The sequence below is a fragment of the Rhinopithecus bieti genome, unplaced genomic scaffold (assembly GCF_001698545.2).
Source record: "Rhinopithecus bieti isolate Rb0 unplaced genomic scaffold, ASM169854v2 scaffold_11842, whole genome shotgun sequence".
In the NCBI taxonomy this organism is placed as follows: domain Eukaryota; kingdom Metazoa; phylum Chordata; class Mammalia; order Primates; family Cercopithecidae; genus Rhinopithecus; species Rhinopithecus bieti.
In genome coordinates this window covers 244,067-264,843 of record NW_016806902.1, presented here as the reverse complement: position 1 = coordinate 264,843, position 20,777 = coordinate 244,067, and the positions used below count along the sequence as shown (strand labels likewise).

General features: G+C 44.2%; 1 protein-coding gene across 4 annotated transcripts in view; it reads left to right on the top strand.

The window, feature by feature from the left end:
• The first annotated feature begins 742 nt into the window (after positions 1-742).
• Positions 743-20,777, top strand: part of KIT (KIT proto-oncogene, receptor tyrosine kinase) — an 83,071-nt gene continuing 63,036 nt past the window's right edge. For 2 of the 4 annotated variants that reach the window (XM_017878648.1, XM_017878646.1), the window contains exon 1: positions 743-928. In XM_017878648.1, the coding sequence (XP_017734137.1) occupies positions 862-928 (67 nt within the window). In that variant the 5' untranslated portion in view covers positions 743-861. The remainder of the gene's footprint in view (positions 929-20,777) is intronic. The other 2 variants (XM_017878647.1, XM_017878644.1) reach the window with 1 other exon arrangement.

Sequence of the window (20,777 nt, the reverse complement as noted above, 5' to 3'; positions counted from 1 at the left end):
CAGATAAATCATTACTGGGGTTGGCCGCGTTGGGGGGAGGGAGGGAAATGTGTATGAAAACCTGGGCTCCCAGAGCAAACTTTGCAACGCGCCCCTCCCCACTTCACCGCCCCAATCTCCACACAAGTCCCGGCAGGGGCTTCTTGGGTGGAGGCCACGCCGACCAATAGGAACCCACTGTGTTCTTACAGGTTACGAAGCAGGTGGAGAAACTGAGCAGAAACAATTAGCTAAGCCGGGCTCAGCCTTTACTGCGGTGCCACGCGCTCCTAACAGGCCTGGAGGGTAATGTCGGGGCTCAATTTCCTAACGCTCCCCTCCCCATCCCCGTGTCACCTCCACCAGCAGCGGCGTCCAGCCTCCTCCCGCCCGAACGTGCTCGAGGGGCGGGCAGCCGTCCTTTATTGTCTGGGGAGCACCTGGCAGGTGGCAGGCCCGTGCCCTAACGTGCGCGTGGTGCCCAGCTTCACAAAGCGAGCGGGCAGCACCTCTTTGGTACGGGAACGGCCTCGGGCGGGCCGACCACATCCCAGGGGTGGAGAGGTGGAGAGAGAAAGGGGCTCCGGGGACAAGAGCTGGGAGCTAGGGCGCGCGCGCGCCCGCCTCCCCGCGGGCACAGCCCCCCGGCATTAACACGTCGAAAGAGCAGGGGCCAGACGCCGCCGGGAAGGAGCGAGACCCGGGCGGGCGCGAGAGACGGGAGGCGAGGAGGGGCGTGGCCGGCGCGCAGAGGGAGGGCGCTGGGAGGAGGGGCTGCTGCTCGGCGCTCACAGCTCTGGGGGCTCGGCTTTGCCGCGCTTGCTGCACTTGGGCGAGAGCTGGAACGTGGACCAGATCTCGGATCCCAGCGCAGCCACCGCGATGAGAGGCGCTCGCGGCGCCTGGGATTTTCTCTGCGTTCTGCTCTTCCTGCTCCACGTCCAGACAGGTGGGTCACCGCGGCTGGCACCCCGACCGTAAGACTCCTCGGCAAAGCCTGTGCCCGGCAGGGTGGTACACGCCGGGGTGCATCCGGAGAGAGGACTGCGGGCCCTCCGTGCCCTTGCGTTCCAGTCTCCGGGGGAGACTCCAGGTGGCCCTCGGACTCTCCTGCGCCTTGCCTCGCTCACCTGCGCGAGGAGACCCCAGCTACTAGTGGTGGGGACGCGAAGCCGGGGTTCTTAGGGAATGGGGACAGCGAGGGGAGGTTAGGCGTGAGCGAGACTGCAGGCTGCATGCGAGTTTGGGGTGGCTTTTGTGCCGACGTTGCGCGGGGGGCGGAGGCGAGGGGCTCAGGGGTTCCCACCGAGCGCCTTCTCTCGCCGTGCGAGGCGCGGCCGCAGCTTCCTTTTGTTAAAAGTTGCGTGTGTGTGACCGGTGCCCAGGAGGACCTGCCTGCAGGTTTTCCGCCGCGCGGAGGGCAAAGTTAGAGAGCCCTTTCTCTCCTCTGCGGCTGCTGCCTTCCAACCGCAGGCGCTCTTTGTGCCCAGAGCTGGGGACCGACCCGCTGCCGCCTCTGCTCACGGCGCCACCCGTGGAGACGAATCGAAGCCTGCGGATTTCCCCGCCTCTGGGTTAGGGTTTTGCGCTGGGAGTGCGCTGCGTGCGGCTGTGGGGCCGGACTCCCGCGAGCCTGGAGGTGGTGGGTACAGGGACAACTTGGGCAGGGCGTGTGGAAAGCAGCCGCTAGGTTGCAGACTTTTTGCTTTCGTATATCCCGTGCTCGCCCCTTTCGGCCGCGGCGCAGTTTCATTCCTGCCACGCGCTCCGGGGCGGCTAGAAGCTGCGTTTGCCGCCTGCTCCGGGAAGGCAAGGGACAGCGTGCTGGGACTATGCGTGCCCTGACCCCGGCTGCCTAGCACGCCGGCCAGTGTGCCCGGCCTGCCTGGCGGGCTCTGGAAGCCCCTAGTCCCGGTATCTGCGACCTGTATTCGCAGATCCTGTTTTCTTCGGAAATTTTTGAGATTTGTGACCGCCCGCCTCCCTGTCCCCGGGGAGGGGACATCTATACTTCAGGGCTGCCTGGGGGTGGGGTGGGAGATGGAGTGGAACTTTCTGCAAATCCTGCTCAGTTCTTAAAGCTATAACAAAAAACCAGGTATATCCGCGCGGGAACTTGGGTCTTAGGTGAAGGATTCGCAGGCTGCTGGAGCCCCTCGGTCAGATTCCTGCCTCCCGTTCCCTTTTTTCCAGGTGTCGCTGGTGCGCGCGAGTGCAGGTCGCCCAGCTCACCCCTGAAGCCCTGCTCTCTCCCGGGTCATTTTTAAAACAAACCTTTAAGGTTACCTTGATGGTGTGAGGATAGAAAGTGAGTCTTAGCTGGAATCAAGCGCTTGAAAGGAAGCGGCGCAATGAACGGTTGTGAGACTGTCTACTACCGGTCAGTTTCTCTATAAAGTCTCCAGGCGCAGTCTCCCGCGTCCTGGTCTTGTAACTATTGTGAGGGCTTTCCTGTGGGGGCAGAGAGGCCTTGCATCTGGACCCCTGTGCAGCAGGAGGGGTCAGCAGGGGTCACGAGGGAGTGTTCGGATTCCCTGGAGGATTTGATCACCTAGCTTAAAACAACACATCTGGTCTTTATGTTTTTGTGCCTTGACCTTTTTAATATCAGTTAAGGTATGTGAACTAGACCCCAGTAGGAGACTAGAAAGACCACATCGAATATTTCCCTTTTACAAAATTAAAAGAACCAATGGTTTTCTTCTTCCCAATAGATTTTTGGCAAAGGGAATTTTAAGGTCTGTCTCCTGGGGGGCCAGTGTGGTGTAACGACAAAGCCTTGCTCTGTCCCTTGGGTTCTCCTTTTCTCTGCCATTTCTTGGCTGCGTGCCCTTGGGCAGGTTGCTTAAGTCAGGTTGCTTAAATTCTGGGGAACCCAGTGTCCTCCAGAGTACAAGGAGGCATCTGCATCATGAAGGATCCTTTGGGTCCAGAATTCTCCTCCAATGTTCTGAGTGTAGACTCAGCACTCTTTTCAACTGTTCCCCGGTCCCTGTCTGCCTCACTGAAATTCCTCTGCCTCTCCTGCTCACGGGGACCTCATGGAGTATGGGTGCATCTGACCGGTCTGCCCCTGGCTGCAGCAAGGAGCTGTGGCTTATGCTTCCCACCCCTCAATTCCCATATATTCCTCTGCATTGCCCTTTGAGGGCTAGGAGGTGCCCACTTTGTCCTAACCGTCATTCTCCTCCTCCCCCCACCACCACCCCATTATTACAGCTCCTGTGCCTAACAGGATGGAGCTGCAAGGAATGGTGAATCATACCTTCCCCGCTTCGTTCCTGCAGGTGTGAGGCTGGAGTCATTCTCAGCAGCTGTACGCAAGGCAGTCTAAGTTATTATCCTGCTGGAAATATCCCAAATAAATATCCCAGATAATTCATTTATCCCTATTCTGTTTTTTCCCCCACTCATCCCCATATTTTTTCCTCATGACTCTCTAAATCATGTATGCTGTGCATTTATAGCATGCTTTCTAATGGGCCTTAAATTTTGTGTAACATGTGTGTTATACATAGTTGTTGCTCTTCAGTTGGAAACTGTGTGCTAGGCCTGTTGCTTGGGGCTTTACCTGCTATTTCTAGTAGTCTCAGTGAGCCTAGTAAGTAGTAGTAGTATTACCCCTAACATTTTACAGCTGGAGAAACTGGCTAAGGATAAGCGCCAAGTCATCAGTGGTGAAGCCTGATGAGGTTGGCTCTATGTGCCCAGCTCTATAACCATTCACATGATTCACCAGAATCTGTAGTAAGACTCATTCAAAAATATTTAATGAGTTTTTACTATGTACCAGGGATTGTTGGAAGTTCTGGGAATGCAGAACGGCCAATGTCACGACCTTCCCAATTTTGGTGAAAAATATTTAGAATTGCATGTCTTATGAAAGGGGAGTATTTGTGGAGGGAGGATTAATTAAATTTTAGCTTGGAGGAAGGGTTGTAGGCATTTGACCCTGTGGTATGCTGGCTTAGTTGTTAGGTGTCTCATTCTAGTTAGCATCCCTCAGAAATGAAGGTAAGCTGTTTCTAAAATGATGCAAGCCAGTAAAAAATTCATTTCCCACTCCAAAACATAAAAATGGTCTTGTGCATAGGTGTGAAAGAGAACACCCCCAGTAGGGCTGATGCCATTGGCTATTTACCCTGGATAGCATGGTGAGAAATAACGGCAATATACCATCCAAAGCCATTTTTTCTCCAAAAGAAATTCTCGTCAGAAATGTGCCAAGTATTGTGCGGGCTTCCCTTGGAGCACATTTATGTACAGATGTTGTGGTGATGAATTGTGCTGCTGTTGTTGACGGCCCTTCGAAGTTACCCTTAGGGTTTTGACTCATTTCCTCAAGTCTCTTCCAGGGGATTAAAGAAGGACACAAAGAAATGAACCTCGGTGTCTTTAGCGGAATTCTCAGAGCTGGACTGCAGTGTGGGGACCTCTTCAAAGTAGTGGTCAAGGCTGTGGCAGCGTTTTCTTCAGAATGAATTTAGTTTAAGAGTTGGCAGGCTAGGATGTGGGAAGTGCTTTCTTTTGCTGCATTAATGTGTGGTAACTTTCAAAAGTTGAGATCAAATGACATTTGCAGGAATCCAAATATGCAAATTTCATGCGCAGTTTTGGTAACTTGAATAGAGATTGCCACAGCTATAAGTCCAGAATGAGGAAGGCCTGGGAGTGAGTTAGAGGAGCTAAAAGTTTACCTGGAGGGCAAATCCAGTGTAAATCTTTGTTGTATGTAGAGAGGAATTGAGTTGAGTCGGCTTGGCACAGCAGCTCTGATTTCTGACATTTTTTGGACATGATCATACAGCTCATCTTTTGACCTAAGACTCTTAATAAGTAAAGAGCAGTTGTAATCTGATAGCCTGCGGAGACGTGTTTTCTTTGGCCTACGTGATGCTTTTCAGAAAACATTGAGGCGTGTTATTAAGCAATCTAGAGATTTTAAAATCAAGATCTCTATTTATGTCTCCTCTTTAAGAATTATAGGTCATGGCTCCTGCAGATGAGGCCTGTGCTCTTCAGGTTGCATTAGGCTCTAGGGCCTGCCATCCCTTAGACATTTCCCACTGGGCACTGGTGAGTGCAGGAATCCAAATATGCCCCTGGAACCAGGCAGATGACAAGTGGGAGGAACACAGGCCTGCCTACCTCGTGTTGGTCTGATGGCTTCATGACTGACAGCTCGGTGGCCTTAGAGCAAATTGCTTAACCTTTTTGAGCTTTCATTGTTCATCCTAGTTTTGCCACTTATTAGCTCTGTGACTTTCGAGAAATTACTTAACCTCTCTGTGCCGATCAATGTGTTGCTACATGTAAAACTTTTGGAATGGTGCCTCATAGTACAGGCTCAATATGTGTTAGCCATAATTATCATCTGTAAAACAGGAATTATTATTGTGCCTAAAATGGGAATAATGCCCCCTCTTTTAAGATGATTGCCCTAAAGATTAGAGAGTTTTTTTTTTTTTTTTTTTTTAAGAAAATGTCTCGCCCTGTTGCCCAGGCTGGAGTGCAATGGCACAGTCTTGACTCACTGTAACCTCCGCCTCCTGGGTTCAAGCGATTCTCCTGCCTCAGCCTCCTGAGTAGCTGGGACTACAGGCACCCGCCACCGTGCTCGGCTAATGTTTGTATTTTTAGTAGAGATGGGGTTTCACCATGTTGGCCAGGCTGGTCTTGAACTCCTGACCTCAGGTGATCCGCCCACCTCTGCCTCCCAAAGCGCTGGGATTACAGGCATGAGCCGCTGCGCCTGGCCTTACAGATATTTGTAAAGGTTCCTGGCACAGGGTTTGGGATGGGATAGGCACCTAATAAATGAGTGAATGCCTCAGGTATATATAGAACTTGACTACTTCTCTATGATTCTTGAGCATGGGTAGCAGTAAATATGAACTTGACAGTTTTTTTGTTTTCGAGATTGAGTTTTGCTCTTGTCACCCAGGCTGGAGTGTGATGACGCAATCTCTGCTCACTGCAAACCGCCACCTCCCAGGTTCAAGCGATTCTCCTGCCTCAGCCTCCCTAGTAGCTGGGAGTACAGGCACCCACTACCATGCCTGGCTAATTTTTGTGTTTTTAGTAGAGGCAGGGTTTCACCATGTTGGCCAGGCTGGTCTCGAACTCCTGACCTCAGGTGATCCACCTACCTCGGCCTCCCAAAGTGCTGGGATTACAGGCATGAGCCACCATGCCCAGCTGACAGTTTTTAAAATAAACTTTAATTTTTTTGGTCTTGTTTTATTTAGCTTTTGATAAGAGGAAATCTTTAGTCTTAGAGACTGAATAGATCTTGAACTTTTTCTTTCTCTGGGGGGGAAGAAAAACAAACTACACATCTTATAAGATTTCTTCAACAGAAACATTTGTGTCTGGTACTTTTCCCATTCATCTTATGTTTTAACTGTCATGCTTACATTTTGGTTATGACACACTTGTTAGACATCTTCCCATGCATACCTTTCTGACAGCTTTTCAACATTTTTGCGAAATTTAAGGTTTAAGCCAAATTATTATTCAGGACGTGTAGCATCAGTTAATTACAAGCTTGGGCTCTGAAATTGACACCCTGGATTTTTATTCCAGTTCTGCCTCTTCCCTGCTGTGTGCCCTGGGACAAGACACTTAACCTCTCCTTAAGCTTCATTTCCTCATCTGTAAAATGGAGATGATGACATAGGGCCCCTGTGAGGATTAAATGAGATTCTGCATGTAATATGTTTAGCACAGTGCCCCTCATAGAGGAAGTGTGTGGACTCCACTATCGGGCTGATTTTCTTATGTTCCCCTTTCAGCTTTGCGTCTTAGAAAAACGTTGAAAATGTGTAAACAGAATATGTAGAGTTTTTTTTTTTCGTATTAAGATGAAGTTGTTACATTTAATTAATATACTGCAATTAGTGGTAATGCATATTTATATGCTTGGCCCTTTGTTTAGCTGTATTCTTGGGTTACTTTCCACCAAAAGAGATACAAATTTCTTGATAAAAGTTTAGATGGGGGGAATGTCTGCAAGTGGCCATTTTCTCTAGGTGAGTAAGTTCATGTAGGCAGTCGAGAAGCTTTTCCTTGACTGCTCTGTCTAGGAGTTCAAGGACCAAGCTGAACTTGGCCATTGCCCCAGGCTAGACACAGTGGTTGGTGTTCAATAAGTATTAGTTTAACATCTTTTCTATTCTCCAGCACTTACACTAAGTTTTGAACATAATACATGCTCCGTAAACATTTTGGATTCAGTTTAACAGGCTTATCAATCCCCATGCCTTGGTCCTCCGTTACAGGCTGGGGTGGAGGAGGGCCAGGGCAAGAGCACAGCCCCTGATTCGAAGTAGAAGCTGGGGGAGGGAGAGGGGAGCCGCTCTTCAATAGGTACAGAATTTCAGTTTTGCAAGATGAAAGTGTTCAACAATGTGAATGTACTTAACACTATTGAACTATACATTTAAAGATGATTAAGGCGGTAAATTTAACATTATGTATGTTTTCGAAGTAGAATTTGGTTGTCTTACGTGCAAAGTGCTCTGGGCAGGATTTTCAAGGAGATGAGCTCCTGCTTCTGGAAACCACCATTCTACTTTCTGTCTCTGAATTTGACTATTCCAGGTACCTCACAAATGCAGAACCATTCTGAATTTGTCTGTTTTTTTTGGACTGGTTTATTTCACGTACCGTACCGTAACATCCTCAAGGTTCATCCCTGTTGTAGTATAAGTCAGAATTTTCTTCCTTTTTAAGACTGAAAAATATTCCATTGTATGTATAGATCACATTCTGTTTACCTATTCCTCCTTTGATGGACATTTGGGTTGCAAACAATGCTGTAATGAACATTTGCATACAAGTATCTAAGGGAGATTTTTTGTGGAGACTGTTTAGGAGGGTTAAATTCATGGCTATGAGCTATGTGTTGGGGAGCTGGGGAGAAGATGGGCTCTTTAGATTATCTCTGAGTGAAGGGGTATAGGATCTGGGTATTAGGGTGCATGCTTTGGAAAGAAAGTGCCCTTAAGACACAAGAGGAGGATAAAGGTGCAGGTCTTCACTCAGCCTATTTATGGGCACCTTCATCAGGCACTGTTGAGACTGAGGGGAAGGAGAACTGGAATTATCATGGATGTAGGTAACTGGGAGTAATGTCGGTACTATGGAATTAGTGGAAATAAAGCCAAGAGGAGGGGTGGCCTATTTGAGGGAGAGAATATGATGTTGGACTCTGCTGTTTGTTCATTGATTATTTGTGAGCTGCATTTTCTTGAAACTCAGTTTCACAGACACAGAGGGAAGATGTCAGTGAAATTCTTCTTAGGGTCAGGTCTCTGTAAGAAATAAAACTAAACCCCAAAGTCACGGAACATGGCTCTATAATATTATGGTAGCACTGGGGATTATAAAGAATGGTGTGTTAACTGTGAACCAGTCATATGGTGAAAAGGAAGTTTTCATGAAAAGAAGGGTATACTAGGAAGAGAATCCTGGATTCTTCCCTGCATTAGGCCATGTTGAAGGTATGTTTTTTGTTTTTCTCAGAATAAAATGGCCATATTGGGTATAGAGGAGGACATAGAATTGATGAAAGCTTTGGGAAATAAATAGGTCCTTTGAAGGCAACTTAAAGAAATTGGATTTATTAAGCCTGGAGAAGATAAGGTGAGGGAAGTTTTAGTGAATGACAGTCTTAAAATATTTTTAGTGTGTGAGTGAAGAGCAGAACAAAATGAGAGTCATTTAAATTGCCCCAGAAGGAAATTTTTTTTTTTTTTTTTTTTTTTTTTTTTGGAGAAAAAACAGGAGTTCTCCACTTCTGTCGCCAGGCTGGGGGGAGTTGTGCAAGTGGTGTGATTCCTTTTGGCTTCACTGGCAGCCCCTTCCATCCTCCCGGGTTTTCCAAGTGAGAATCTCCTCCTCAAAAGCCCTCCCCGGAGTAGGGCTGGGACTAACAGGCCTCACGGCCACCACGCCCAAGCTAATTTTTGTATTTTTAGTAGAGACAGGGTTTCACCATGTTGGCCAGGATGGTCTTCAATCTCTTGACCTTGTGATCCAGCCCGCCTCGGCCTCCCAAAGTGCTGGGATTACAGGCGGTAGCCATCTCCTGGCGTGAGCCACTCCGTCCAGCAATTTTTTTTTTTATGGGAAAATACTTTCATTGGAAGAGTTGGCAGAGACTTTATTCGGTTATAGGGCCTTTGCTGGAGCTGTGAGGAAAACCAAGTAATTGTCATTTTGAAATGGTTCTTAGGTCCTCCCCAACTCAGTTGGTTTGACGGCCCTTTAAGGGCCTGCCTGAAATCGTTTGGGAATAATTCGGAAATGGGAAAATAACCGACCATTTTTCTTTCCTCACTGCCTTGGCTGTGGAGCAGAGTTTCTCATAAATGCTGACTAGACTCTAACATAATCCACTACTATAGTCACAATTTCGGCTATATTGAGAACAGCCAGTAAAGAACCCACAGCCTCAAAATGGGTTATCGATCTGTTAGGTGTGGCGGGATCTAACCACAGAAGAAATTGTACTGTGTGATAGCTTAAACTGAGTGTCAAAATAAGACAAATAAAAGGAAGCTCAAGGTCTACAGAAATCCGTGATTAATCATTTAGCCCTACCCTAAGAATCGCTGTGCTGTAACACAGCAGGTAGGCAGAAAGTCTGTAAGGATGAAGGACGGCTCCCAAAGTCCTTTTCTCTTGATTACTCAGGGATGGATTGGTTACCCACCACTCTTGACTACCCTTTCCATCTGTCCTTTCCCTCTGGTCATTTAGTGGTCATGGCTCAGTGGCACGTTTGAGATCAACCCATGGTCCAGTGGTGAAGGTGGTAGAAATGAAATTGCAATTCAGCAGCTATTGGTTGATAACATTTTATTAATACCTGTCACTTCGAAATTGATATCTAAGATGGGATCTCCCTGCCTTTAAGGAGCCTAGGACCTATAGGAAGATGGTCCTGGGTAGGCGCCAATGTTACACGATTTATAATAAGATTTAAATTAACAATTTGGGTCCTATTCATTACCATTGGTTTGGAGGACGTAGGCATCACTTCTTGAATTGAATGGCCAATTGAAAGGAAGATAGGGGCCTGAATTAAATCTTAGAAGAGTGGGGTGGAATTTGGTCAAGATGTGAAGAAGAGAAGCAAAGGTTAGAGTTAGCCAGAAGGCTCTGCTCCCACCGACGGAACGTCTGTAGAGACTAGTGGGAGATGAGATGGGATAATTTTTAGGGCACCTGGATTTTTATTCTTCAATAATTGAAGTCTTCCCTGCAGTGCTATATGTGATGAGAGTTTTGTAAATCTAATCTGGCTGAGTAGTTGCCTATTCAGAGAAATAACTTAAAAATGGAAAAGTATGGATATCACTTTCGCATGTATTACCTATTCAATGTGTTCAATGCACATCCGGTATAGATATGTATTTTTAGTTGTTTTTAAGTCCAAGGCTAATTCTGCTCCCTTCTCCCTACCCACCTTCCCCACCCCTAGCCAAGATTAGAGATTTTGTGGGCTCAACTTCTCATTGTGGCAGTAGATGACCTTTCATTTGCTTATTAACATATTTTAAATATTTAGCAAAATAATACACCTTATTTATGTCAGTTCATTCATTGAAGCAAAGACAGCAATAAACAAGCCTGCAAACCTTGATAAGGGGCCTGTGTGATTCGGAACATTTTGAGATTCTTCCCCGGATCCCCCTAGTCCTGTTTTATAAAGCTATTAGGGACACACTGGTGGCTGCCCTCCCCAACCCAGGGAGTCTGGGGAGGGAGGAGGAGGTGGCTGTTTGTGGTGGGCAGAACTCTGTCACCTAAGGAAAAAGGCGTGTCTGATAGCACTTGCCAGTAGTGAATGCCTTATTCTTGACCAAGAAGAAAAAAGATAAGAGGGAAAATGAAAAAGGTGAAACGGTTCTCCTTTACCTTGTATTTTTAAATTGCTTAGTGAGGCAAAATATCCACCTTCATTTGGCTTTACCCCAGGTAACTCATTTCAGAGGGTGTTAGAAAATTCTTCCAAACAACTCCGGGACTCCAAGTAATTTAAATATAATGGCCTACGTAGGTTCTTAAGCAGAGGAATTAGTTGACAGAGTTAGAACAAAGGAGAGCATTATCACAAAGAGCTCTGGAAGTTAATGTGTTTCTTTTTATTGGAAAAGAAGTATTTCTAGAACGGGATTCAATTGGCTTCTGGGGAAAATATTTACTGGAGATTTTAGAAGTGTGAAAGGTGGCAGGAGACGTTGGCTGTCTATTATTCTACTTGGCTAGTGCATGCTTAAAAATAAGACTATGTTAAAAAGATCTTGAGAATTCTACTTGGAAAGACTGAAGTAAAGATAGTACAGGTACTTTTCAAAGGATATAAATTTTGGCTCATAAAGTATTTTAAATGCAATTCCATCCTAACTTTCACAATGCAGACTTTCTTTTTATGGCTGATGTTGAGAGAAGGTACCTGAGAAAGATTTTCAATTCAAGAGATGGGTGATACTTATTTGGTTAATAAAACACCACAGGGACTGGTTTTTAGAATTTTTGTCATTGTTAAGCCAGTATTCTTAACCTAAAATATATTAGGATAGTTAATGAAAATACTGAATTGGAATGTTTAAATGTTTCTCTACTTAGTATAGTCTGTATATGTACTGCTGGGAAATAGTATATACATTTTAGCCGAACCAAAAGCATCACTTTGATAAAAGAGGACCCCCCTCCCTTTGCTTTTTTAAAATAAACCAGCATATGTAGAAGGGTTTGTGCGTTTTTTTAGTAGATCTGAATGTGTTGCCCAATTTACATTCCAGCATTTTCAAGGGATATTATTTAACAAGATCATCTTGGTTTCAGAACCACTGCCTTTCAAAGAGGCTGGCCCAGAGCATGTGTGTGTGCCTGCAAGTGAGGTGGGTCCCCCACGGGGGCCAGTGGCTTTGCACCATCCTGGCCACTGGGAACACCAGCTCTGGCCATACAGCGGGGGCACTTAACATTATAGCGTCTTTCTCCATTATTTTGGTCTCGTCTCATATGTTTAATCTGACCTTATACCAGAAATCCATAGATTTATTCACAAATGAATAAATTTGAAGCATCGGAGGTATAGCAGTGAACATACCAGGCAAAAGTCTTTGCCCTCTCTTGGGGCTTATGTTTTAGTGAATTATTTTTCTCTCCAGGAGAGAGGAAAGTCCAGGAGTCCAGAAAGAAAAAAAAAAAAAAAAAAAAAAAAAAAAGAAAGAAAGATGTAATTTGAGGTGCTCTCATAGAAAGCAGTTTAATTTAGACTTATTTCAGTTCCACATTATGGTTAGTTAAGGAAGAAAGAGAAAAGGTTATGCAGAAGGTCCGAGGGCACCAGTTCAATGAAGAGGAAAGCCAGAGAAGGCAACTAGAACAACAGGAAAAGGAGATTCAGGGGCTGGGGGAGACGGGCAGGAGTGGAGTCAGGGAAGCTTTGTGTGGCGCTTTTCACTACCTGCCACCAGTCCTTCCCTCCAGAGGACTGAGCACCAGCTCCATCCCAGCATGTCCCTGCCCCAGTTTCTGTAACTTCAGAGCAGCAGGCCTCTTGATTCAACAGGTGTTTTTGATGGAGGATTTACCAAAGAGGATTGACTAGTGACAGGTGTCTTCACTTTCAGGACCTTTGGCGCCTTTAATGTGCTTTAGTCTGCAGGTTTGGAACTGTTTGTTCTGGAATGTGCTGGAATGCTCTTTCACAGCTGAGAGAGATGCTTCAGGGTCCAGGCTAGATGCTCTTTGGTATCTCTCCAAGGACTGGAGGTTCCGCACCTCTTTTTAAAATTCATTCATGTTTTTCTTAAAATATGACCGAACTCCTAACTCTTGCTAACCGTACATCTGGGATTTAGGCCCTCAGCTGAAGAACTTGATGAATTTCAACTTTAAAGAGATTCTTCTAACACTTGGCCATTTCAACCAGGCTTTGCTGTAAAGTCCTGTGGAATTTGGGGACTGAAAGCCAATTACTTAGATCACAACTTTCCTGTGAAAACTGCAAGGACCTGCTGTCAGGGCTCATTAAACCCCAAAGCATGGCACCCTGGCATGCAGACTACCCTGACCAAGAGAAGACTGGAAGGCGTCAGAAGCCAGGTCTTTGTCCTCTCCTGGTTCCTGCACCCTTTTCTTCCCCAGAGTGAGTCACAGAAACCAGAATTCTTTTTCCCCAAGGCAGGTCATAGAAACTAGAACTCCTTTCTCCCAAAGCCAGTCATAAAACCTAGCAAGGTCACTCTCTCCCTTCTTCCTGGAAAACCTTCATTCCCGAGGGGTCCTGCCCCATCCCCGGGGGAGGGGGAATTGTCCAGAGCAGTCTTGCTGGGTTTCCCCACTCCATCCATCACCTTTAGGCCAGATCCTTTGTGTCCAATCACATTTCTGCATAGCTGTTCATTCATCAAACCTAAATATAAAAAATAAAGCTTTTCCCTGGGGGAGAAATATGACAGACTTCGGTTTTAATCATAACTGTTGTAATAACTGTCAGTCTGTTTGACACGTGCTGGTTAGCCACCATCAGCCCTACTGCATGTCAAGTTTCAATGCTCCTGTTACTGTAGCTGGCCTGGGTGAGGTGCCAGCAGAGAGGTGACAGGGTGACTTCATCCGGCTTTTTGCATTTTCGCTTTAGGGTGACCTTTCACAATTCCATGAAGTGATAAGCTCTCCAGTTTCAAATGAAGGACGCCTCAAATTGAGAACTGACACCATTGCATTCCTCAGGAAGGGAAAGTTCCTTCTCTTTCAATTCTTGGGCACTGGAGTAGGACTCTTGCTGCAGATGGTATTGTTCTGGTTCTCAGGAAGGAATCCAAGAGAAAGTCTGTCTGGGGATAGAAAGTGGTACCCTCTTGGAATATGGGCAGGAAGGCATCCATAGTGACCATAGCCTTGGTTGAAGGTATTAAAGAGGAATCTTGAGGTGCTTGGCAGGGTGTCAGTTGACAAGTTCAATGAAATTAGCAGCATTAGGTCTGTAGGTGGCTGCTTAACTAATTATGAACTCAGCTGCTTAACTATATTTGCTCCAGGTTTCACAATTCCTTTTATATACAGTAATTATCACTGGTTAGCACCTATTGTTTTGGGTGAGAATTTCAGGGTCTACATTTAAGTAGACCCTATTTAAATTTATTATCAGTTGACTAGGGAAGGGTTGAAGAAGCAGCAGGGAGTCTATGACTTCTAGAATATTCCCTGGCTTGTTTGAAAATGTGTTAGCAGCCATTTTATTTCAATATGAAAGAACTGAACTTTAAAAAAATGTTTATTTTTATTTATGGCAACATTTCAAATAGGATAGTGTAATGAACCCTCATATAACCATCACTTACCCATAGCTTCAACACTTACCAATACAGCCTCTACCCACTTTATCTCCCATTATTGGCAAGCATGTCTCAAGCATCATAGAATTTCATATATAAATATTTTCAGTGGGTAGTCCTCAACTACAAAGACCTTCTTTTCTGAACATAATGATGGATGCCAATATCAAACCTTTCCAAATAAATATAATTACATAATGTCATTGAATATCTAGTATTCACATTTTCCTATTGAAGGTAAATAAAAATATAAACAAATGTTTGCACGTTTAAAAGAAAGCAAACAAGATCTACACGTTGTAATTAGTTGATATGTCCTTTAAGTCATTTCTTTTGTGTAGGTGTTAGCCCCTTTTTTGTTAAGGAAACTGCAGTTGTCCTGTGCAGCTTTTCATTCTGATTGCATTCCTTGGTCTTCACCTGTACCATTTTGAATATGTCCTGTAAATTGGTGACTTAGACGTTTGATCATATTCAGTTTTTTGTTTTTTTTTTTTAATGAGGGTACTGCGTAAGTGGTGTGTTCTCTTGTTTTGCTTTCTCTTTTTGGTGTACCTTTGGTTATTTGTGAAGATTCATATTTTTTGTTAGATTTGTATTTTTGGTTTTAATGATTGCCTTCAGACTGATACCTTTCAATAATACCCTTGTCTGCTCTTTTGAGGGGCTATTTTCATTGGTTTGCTACCATAACATTTAAATTAGCCAGCGTTTGTTCTTTGCTCTCTCTTTACTCTCCTGAGCTGGGGATTGGAAGTAATATTCTCTTACTTCCAGTTAATATCTAAAAGGCAATCAGCAAACATATTCTACTTTTCGGAACTTCACCTATTCTCCATTTTTCCGATGGCTGTACTCATTTTTCAGAGCATACAGCAGTTATATACTCTGCTGTCTCCCTTGTTACCATCATTTAGTTTTAGCTGTACAGGTAAATATCTGTTTAATGCTGGGGGCCAGTCCTCATATCATGGCTTTCCTGGCATTTTCGTTTTCTGAAACGCATCCTCTAATAGATGCCTTATGGGAAGTAGTTCCTGAATTATATGTCCACAACGGCTAGTGCGTGGTCTCTATATTTAAAGGTCAGGTTGGCTAGTATAAAATTGCTGGCCCATCTTATCTTTGCTCAGATACCTTTATTATTTTACTGTATTGCCTTTTGCCATAAAGTAGTGTCAAAATCTGATGATGATCTTATTTTCTTTCCCTCACATTTAACTTGGTGTGTTTGCCTAGATACCCAAAGGAATGTTTTTCCACCTTTATTCTTTAAAGTCCACTAGTTAGTTTTATAGTATTGGCTGCTGTAGGTTGATTTTTTTTCCCCATAGACACAATGTGCTGCTTTAATGTGTACTTTTGAGAGTTCTTTTTTTATTTCCTCTCCAGTAAAGATTTCATTTACGATTTGTTCTGTTCTTTGTTGGCTTTAGGAACTCCCGTTATTCATGTTAGACCTTCTTTGCCTGTATTCTGTATCTGCCACTTTCCCTCAAATCCTTCCAATCTCATCATAATCCGTTTGAATTAAAAAATTTTCCTCCTTTGTGTCTTCTGGTTCATTTAAGGCACTGTTCATATTTATTTGCTCTCGTGTTATCTTTACTTGTCATTTCTGAAATGATTATTTTCTTTATTTTAATTCTTAGTTCTTTTGCCTCCATTTTTAAATCTTAAGTTTCTTCAATCATTTCTGAGTTTTAAAAATTCTGATTTATGCTGTTCTTCATGGCATCTTTCATTTAGTTAATTTCTCTTAGCTTCTTCTGAAATATTAGGTCATAGCTTTCCTTTGTGCCCTTCTGGCCTGATTTTATTGTTTACATGATGGATGTCATTCTGCTCCTTAATTTTTCTTTAAAAATAACTATGTGAAATTCAACTGTGATTCTTTTCTGTTAACTGAGTTTTTCTATACTCCTAAAAGGAGGGCCAGTGTAGGTTTCCTAGCATCAGAGATCTAGGAGACTCTTAGTTGTTTTCATTTTATTTTATTTTATTTTTGAGACAGAGTCTTGCTCTGCCTCCCTGGTTCAAGAGATTCTCCTGCCTCAGCCTCCCGAGTAGCATGCACCACCACGCCCAGCTAATTTTTTGTATTTTTAGTAGAGATGAGGTTTCACCATGTTGGCCAGTCTGGTCTTGAACTCCTGAGCTCAGGCAATTTGGCCGCCTTGGCCTCCCAAAGTGCTAGGATTACAGGCATGAGCCACTGCACCCAACCTCATAGTTGTTTTCATAAAGTGGTAATAAAAATATGAACTCTACTTTCCTATATCCTAAGACTTTTTTTTTTGTCCCTACCCACACTGCTCACCTGCCCAGACTTTCCCTTACCGTGCCCCTATTTCCTTATCTTAGATCTCATCCCCAGGAGCTTCTCCCCAGTGTGGGGCTTTGCCTTGGCTTGTTAATTCATAGGAATTGGACCTCTCCCACTCCAGAACATTCTGGCACATTGGACATACAGGTGGCACAGCCCTCTCCACACTCACTAATTAAACTGGACCTTTTTTCTCTGTCTGCTCTCAGGACGACCCTCTGAGCTTTCCGGTGAGTGCCTGATGGTGGTTCTTGTAGCTGATGGTAGTTTGTCATCTAGAGTTGTTGTGGATGTTGTCCATGGTTTTTGAGTCTGCTCTTTGTCAGTTTTTATGGTTGGGGAGAGTCAATAATTATGCTGCCACCACCATCTTCCCAGAATCTATATTGACATTTTAACATAAAATTTGGCAACCTTTGGGTTGACCAAATCTGGACTGAAGTCCTGTCTTGAAATCTCAACTCACAAGTAGCTGTTTTTCAAAATAATTTGCTTCCAAAATAAGTTATTAAAAATTTCTAACTATCTGCAAACTGATTACTATGGAAATGAACACTGTATGGCCTACCTAACATTAGCTTTCTAAGCTTATTGTTTATGACAAAATATAGTGGCTGAAATCATCCGAGTGCCAGGAAACTCACTGCTGAGCTATTATTTCTGAGGAAAATTTATAAGAACTGACATGCTTTTGTCATCATTTGGTGTGAGATTCCTTGAGTTCTGAAGGAGAGAGTGCTATTTTATAGTTTTAAAAGTATTAAACCACATTTATACTTAATGCCATCTGATAAAGATAACAACATTTCTTAATTAGGTGTATTTTTCTCTGATTATCATTTCTGGAAAAAATGCTGCTAGGGATTGACATAATATTTATTTAGATTTCCAAAAATAATAAATTTCCTTCCTCCAACTTGAGTTTTCCTCCAGTTGGCCATTGATTTAAATTACGTACTAAAAGGTTACAATTTTAGAATTGACCTCTTTACCCCTCTGCTTTTGGGGATGGCCATTATCCTAAAGCCATATAAAGAATAAGGAAAGATTTCTCAGTAGAAATATTGGAAACTTTTGTTATTTAAATTCTGGAAAATAGAGCAAGATTGTTTTTAGACATTTCCTCTTGTTTTCCACAAAGAGATTGAGAAGAAATCATTTCAAACACAGGGCTGGTCGTTAAGAATTCTTTGCAAAGGGAAACGGGCTTAATGTTTTGCTCTAAGTGAATGTCACCCAAGAAAAATTAAGGGAAAAGTGAATACTCATTAAGCAAATTGACCAGCAAGCGTTCTGATGAATGTTGAAACAAATTTGAATAAACTAATTTTGTCCATTAGTGTGCTTTTAAACCAATGTGATTGTTTGGTCTAATTATTTTCTATTTTGCTTATTCAAATGTAGAATGGTTGCAGAATTAACTGTTGCAGCAATTATCTGATTAGCAATTTAGAAAATTGGTGAATGGTATCTGACTACTCACCAAGAAATATCTGGTATTTCATAGGGCTGTGTGGAAGAACACAGACTGTCCAAGGAGGATAGTTGCTGTTTTTCACTCACTACAAATGGCAGCTCAGAGACTCTCGCTGGATTAGTATGGACTGTGGATGTGGGCTCCGGGCTCTCAGATGTAGTGCACCAGATTGAGGTCTGATGTGCTGCAGAAGTTGTATTTGCCACCCGGTGTCACTATTCTGGAGTCCCGTAGCTGTGACTGGAGAATTCTGCAACATTTCCCACTTCTAAAGCTTGGGGATTCGAGAAATCTGTGCCTGACTGGCTGCCAAAGCTTGTCAGGGGGACCCAGTGCTAGGCCGATTTCTAGGTGTAAAAGCCAGGCAGATTTGCTCACTCAAGAAAATCTGTTTTTGCAGGTTTGCTTTGAGTTCCAAGATACAGATCCTGGTAAAATTGTTTGCTGCGCTAATGCCCTGGGTTTCTTCTGGTAACTGGGTTCCCGAGTGTGGTCTGGACCAGCAGCATCAGGGTCACCTGGGACTTGTTAGAAATGCAAACTCTCCGCCTCTACCCAAGACCCGTTGAGTTGGAAACTCTGCGAGCAGGGCCCAGCAATCTGTTTTAACAAGCTCTCCAGGTGATTCTGCTGCAGGCGAAAGTTTGAGAACCACTGGCCTTGAGTATAAAAATTACTGGGCTTTGTCACAGCTGTCAGCTGTGCTAGTTAAAAAGTTAAAGCCCTCGTGGATTCTTCAATCCTCTTAATGTCAGAACGTCAGACCAGGGTGCAATTCTTAGCTCTCCTTTTGTCAGACGGAGAAAGATGGATATGCGTTTCGGTTAGTCCAGACAGGAAAACAGATAATTGGAGTACCGAAGGACTGCGCTGCAGTAGAGGCTTTGAGAAACCTGCATGGGTGGAGGGAGCAGGGGAAGAGTGGTATTTTAAGAGGACAAATACGATAGTGTCCCACTCTGATTAAAACCTTTCAGAGACTGCCCAGTGCTCTTGGAATAAAGTCTGACCCCATAGATCCCTTTCAAGCCTCCAGTATCTCCTTTTGATCTCCATTTTGCATACAGCACCTGCCTCATTCTTGGCTCTAAGTGCACCCTGCACCCCCATAGGTGTCCAGCTCCTATCCACCCATCTGTGGCCTCTGCAGGAGCTGCCCTTCTGTCCACTGCCAGAGGCCCCATGCTTCTCCCTGGCCTCCTAGTGCACTTCACAGCCCAGCTCCCACCCCTCCTTTGCAATCTTCTCTGACCTCCCAGGGCAGGTCAGATCAGTTCTCATTGTACAGTGTGCTTGTACGAACGCATCACATTGTAATTATCTAATTGTATAATTATTGGTTTATTGCTGATGTGGAGTTAAATATAAACTCTTTAGGTGAGGGGTGGGGAAGTCTTGCCCTCTTGACTGTCCCAAGGGTCCAGCACACAGCAAGCTTTATTATTGGATGAATGAATGGTGCGGCAGTCCCCATCTTTGTTCTTAGGACACATGGGCTGGTTAATATATTAAATTTTGAGGTGTCACCTGAGGTTTAGACCTCTCCATCCCTCTCACCCCCGTCCCCACCCTCGTTCTGGGAGCGTTTGCCACCACCATTTCATTCTATGGGAAAGGCAGGTCCCTGGCACAGTGGCAGTGAAATTTCATAACTTGGTTCTAACTTGAGGTCTGCCCTGTGGGACACTAGAGAGAAGTTCTTGAGTATCAGTATTTCAGGAATATGGGGAAGGAAGAACTCCTTTGCTTTTGCAGACATTCATAATACATGGATCAGAAGCCAGCAGCCTGAAGAGTAAAGGTGGCCCCTGGAAGGTTTTCAGGGAGAATGACTGTTGCCTCCTCTTTCCTCGGGGCTTCCAAGAAGTGCTGCCTCCTTCGCTCACAGAAGTTGATGGCAGGCAGAGGGTTGTGGGTTGTGTTTCTTCCCACCCACTTCCACATCTATTTGATAGAAGATATGCACTCCTTTGCCTATTTTAGTCAATTTACTTTGGCCTGGTTAAAGCCAGTGTTTTTTATTCCTGTTCTAGAAGGTAAAGGCATGGAAGTTGCCCTTCAGAAGCAACAGCTGTGCAACATTAAGACATTTGTCTAAAATAAGAAACTCAGCCTTGCTGATTTAGTAGAAAGCTTGACAATAGCTTATAAAAATACATACATTGAGAATGAGGGCTCATTTTTTGTGAAAGATTGGGGTTTCAAGACCTAGAGGGTAAAGAGGCTGATGTGTTTATGGGAATCTTGCTTTTGATGGAGGAACTGGTAATCTGTTGACTATTTGCACGTTGATTGATTGTTGTGTGGTTTTTGTTTTTTACATTTGAGACTCAACATACTCTCTCATACCCATTGTAAGTTAGATTAAGTGAATGTAATAAAACACAGTAAATTTGGGAAAAATTATAAACACAATTCCTCAGTCACTGTCAGAATACTGTAGCTACCATCTGCCAGCAGTGTTGATAGCAGGAAGAACTATAATTTTGTGCTTTGTTATCTGTTTCCTTTATCTTCATCAGGTGCCATTTTTCTTCTTAGCTTCAATGCATTCCATGGCTGACTCCTTCCTTCCTTCCTTCCTTCCTTCCTTCCTTCCTTCCTTCCTTCCTTCCTTCCTTCCTTCCTTCCTCCC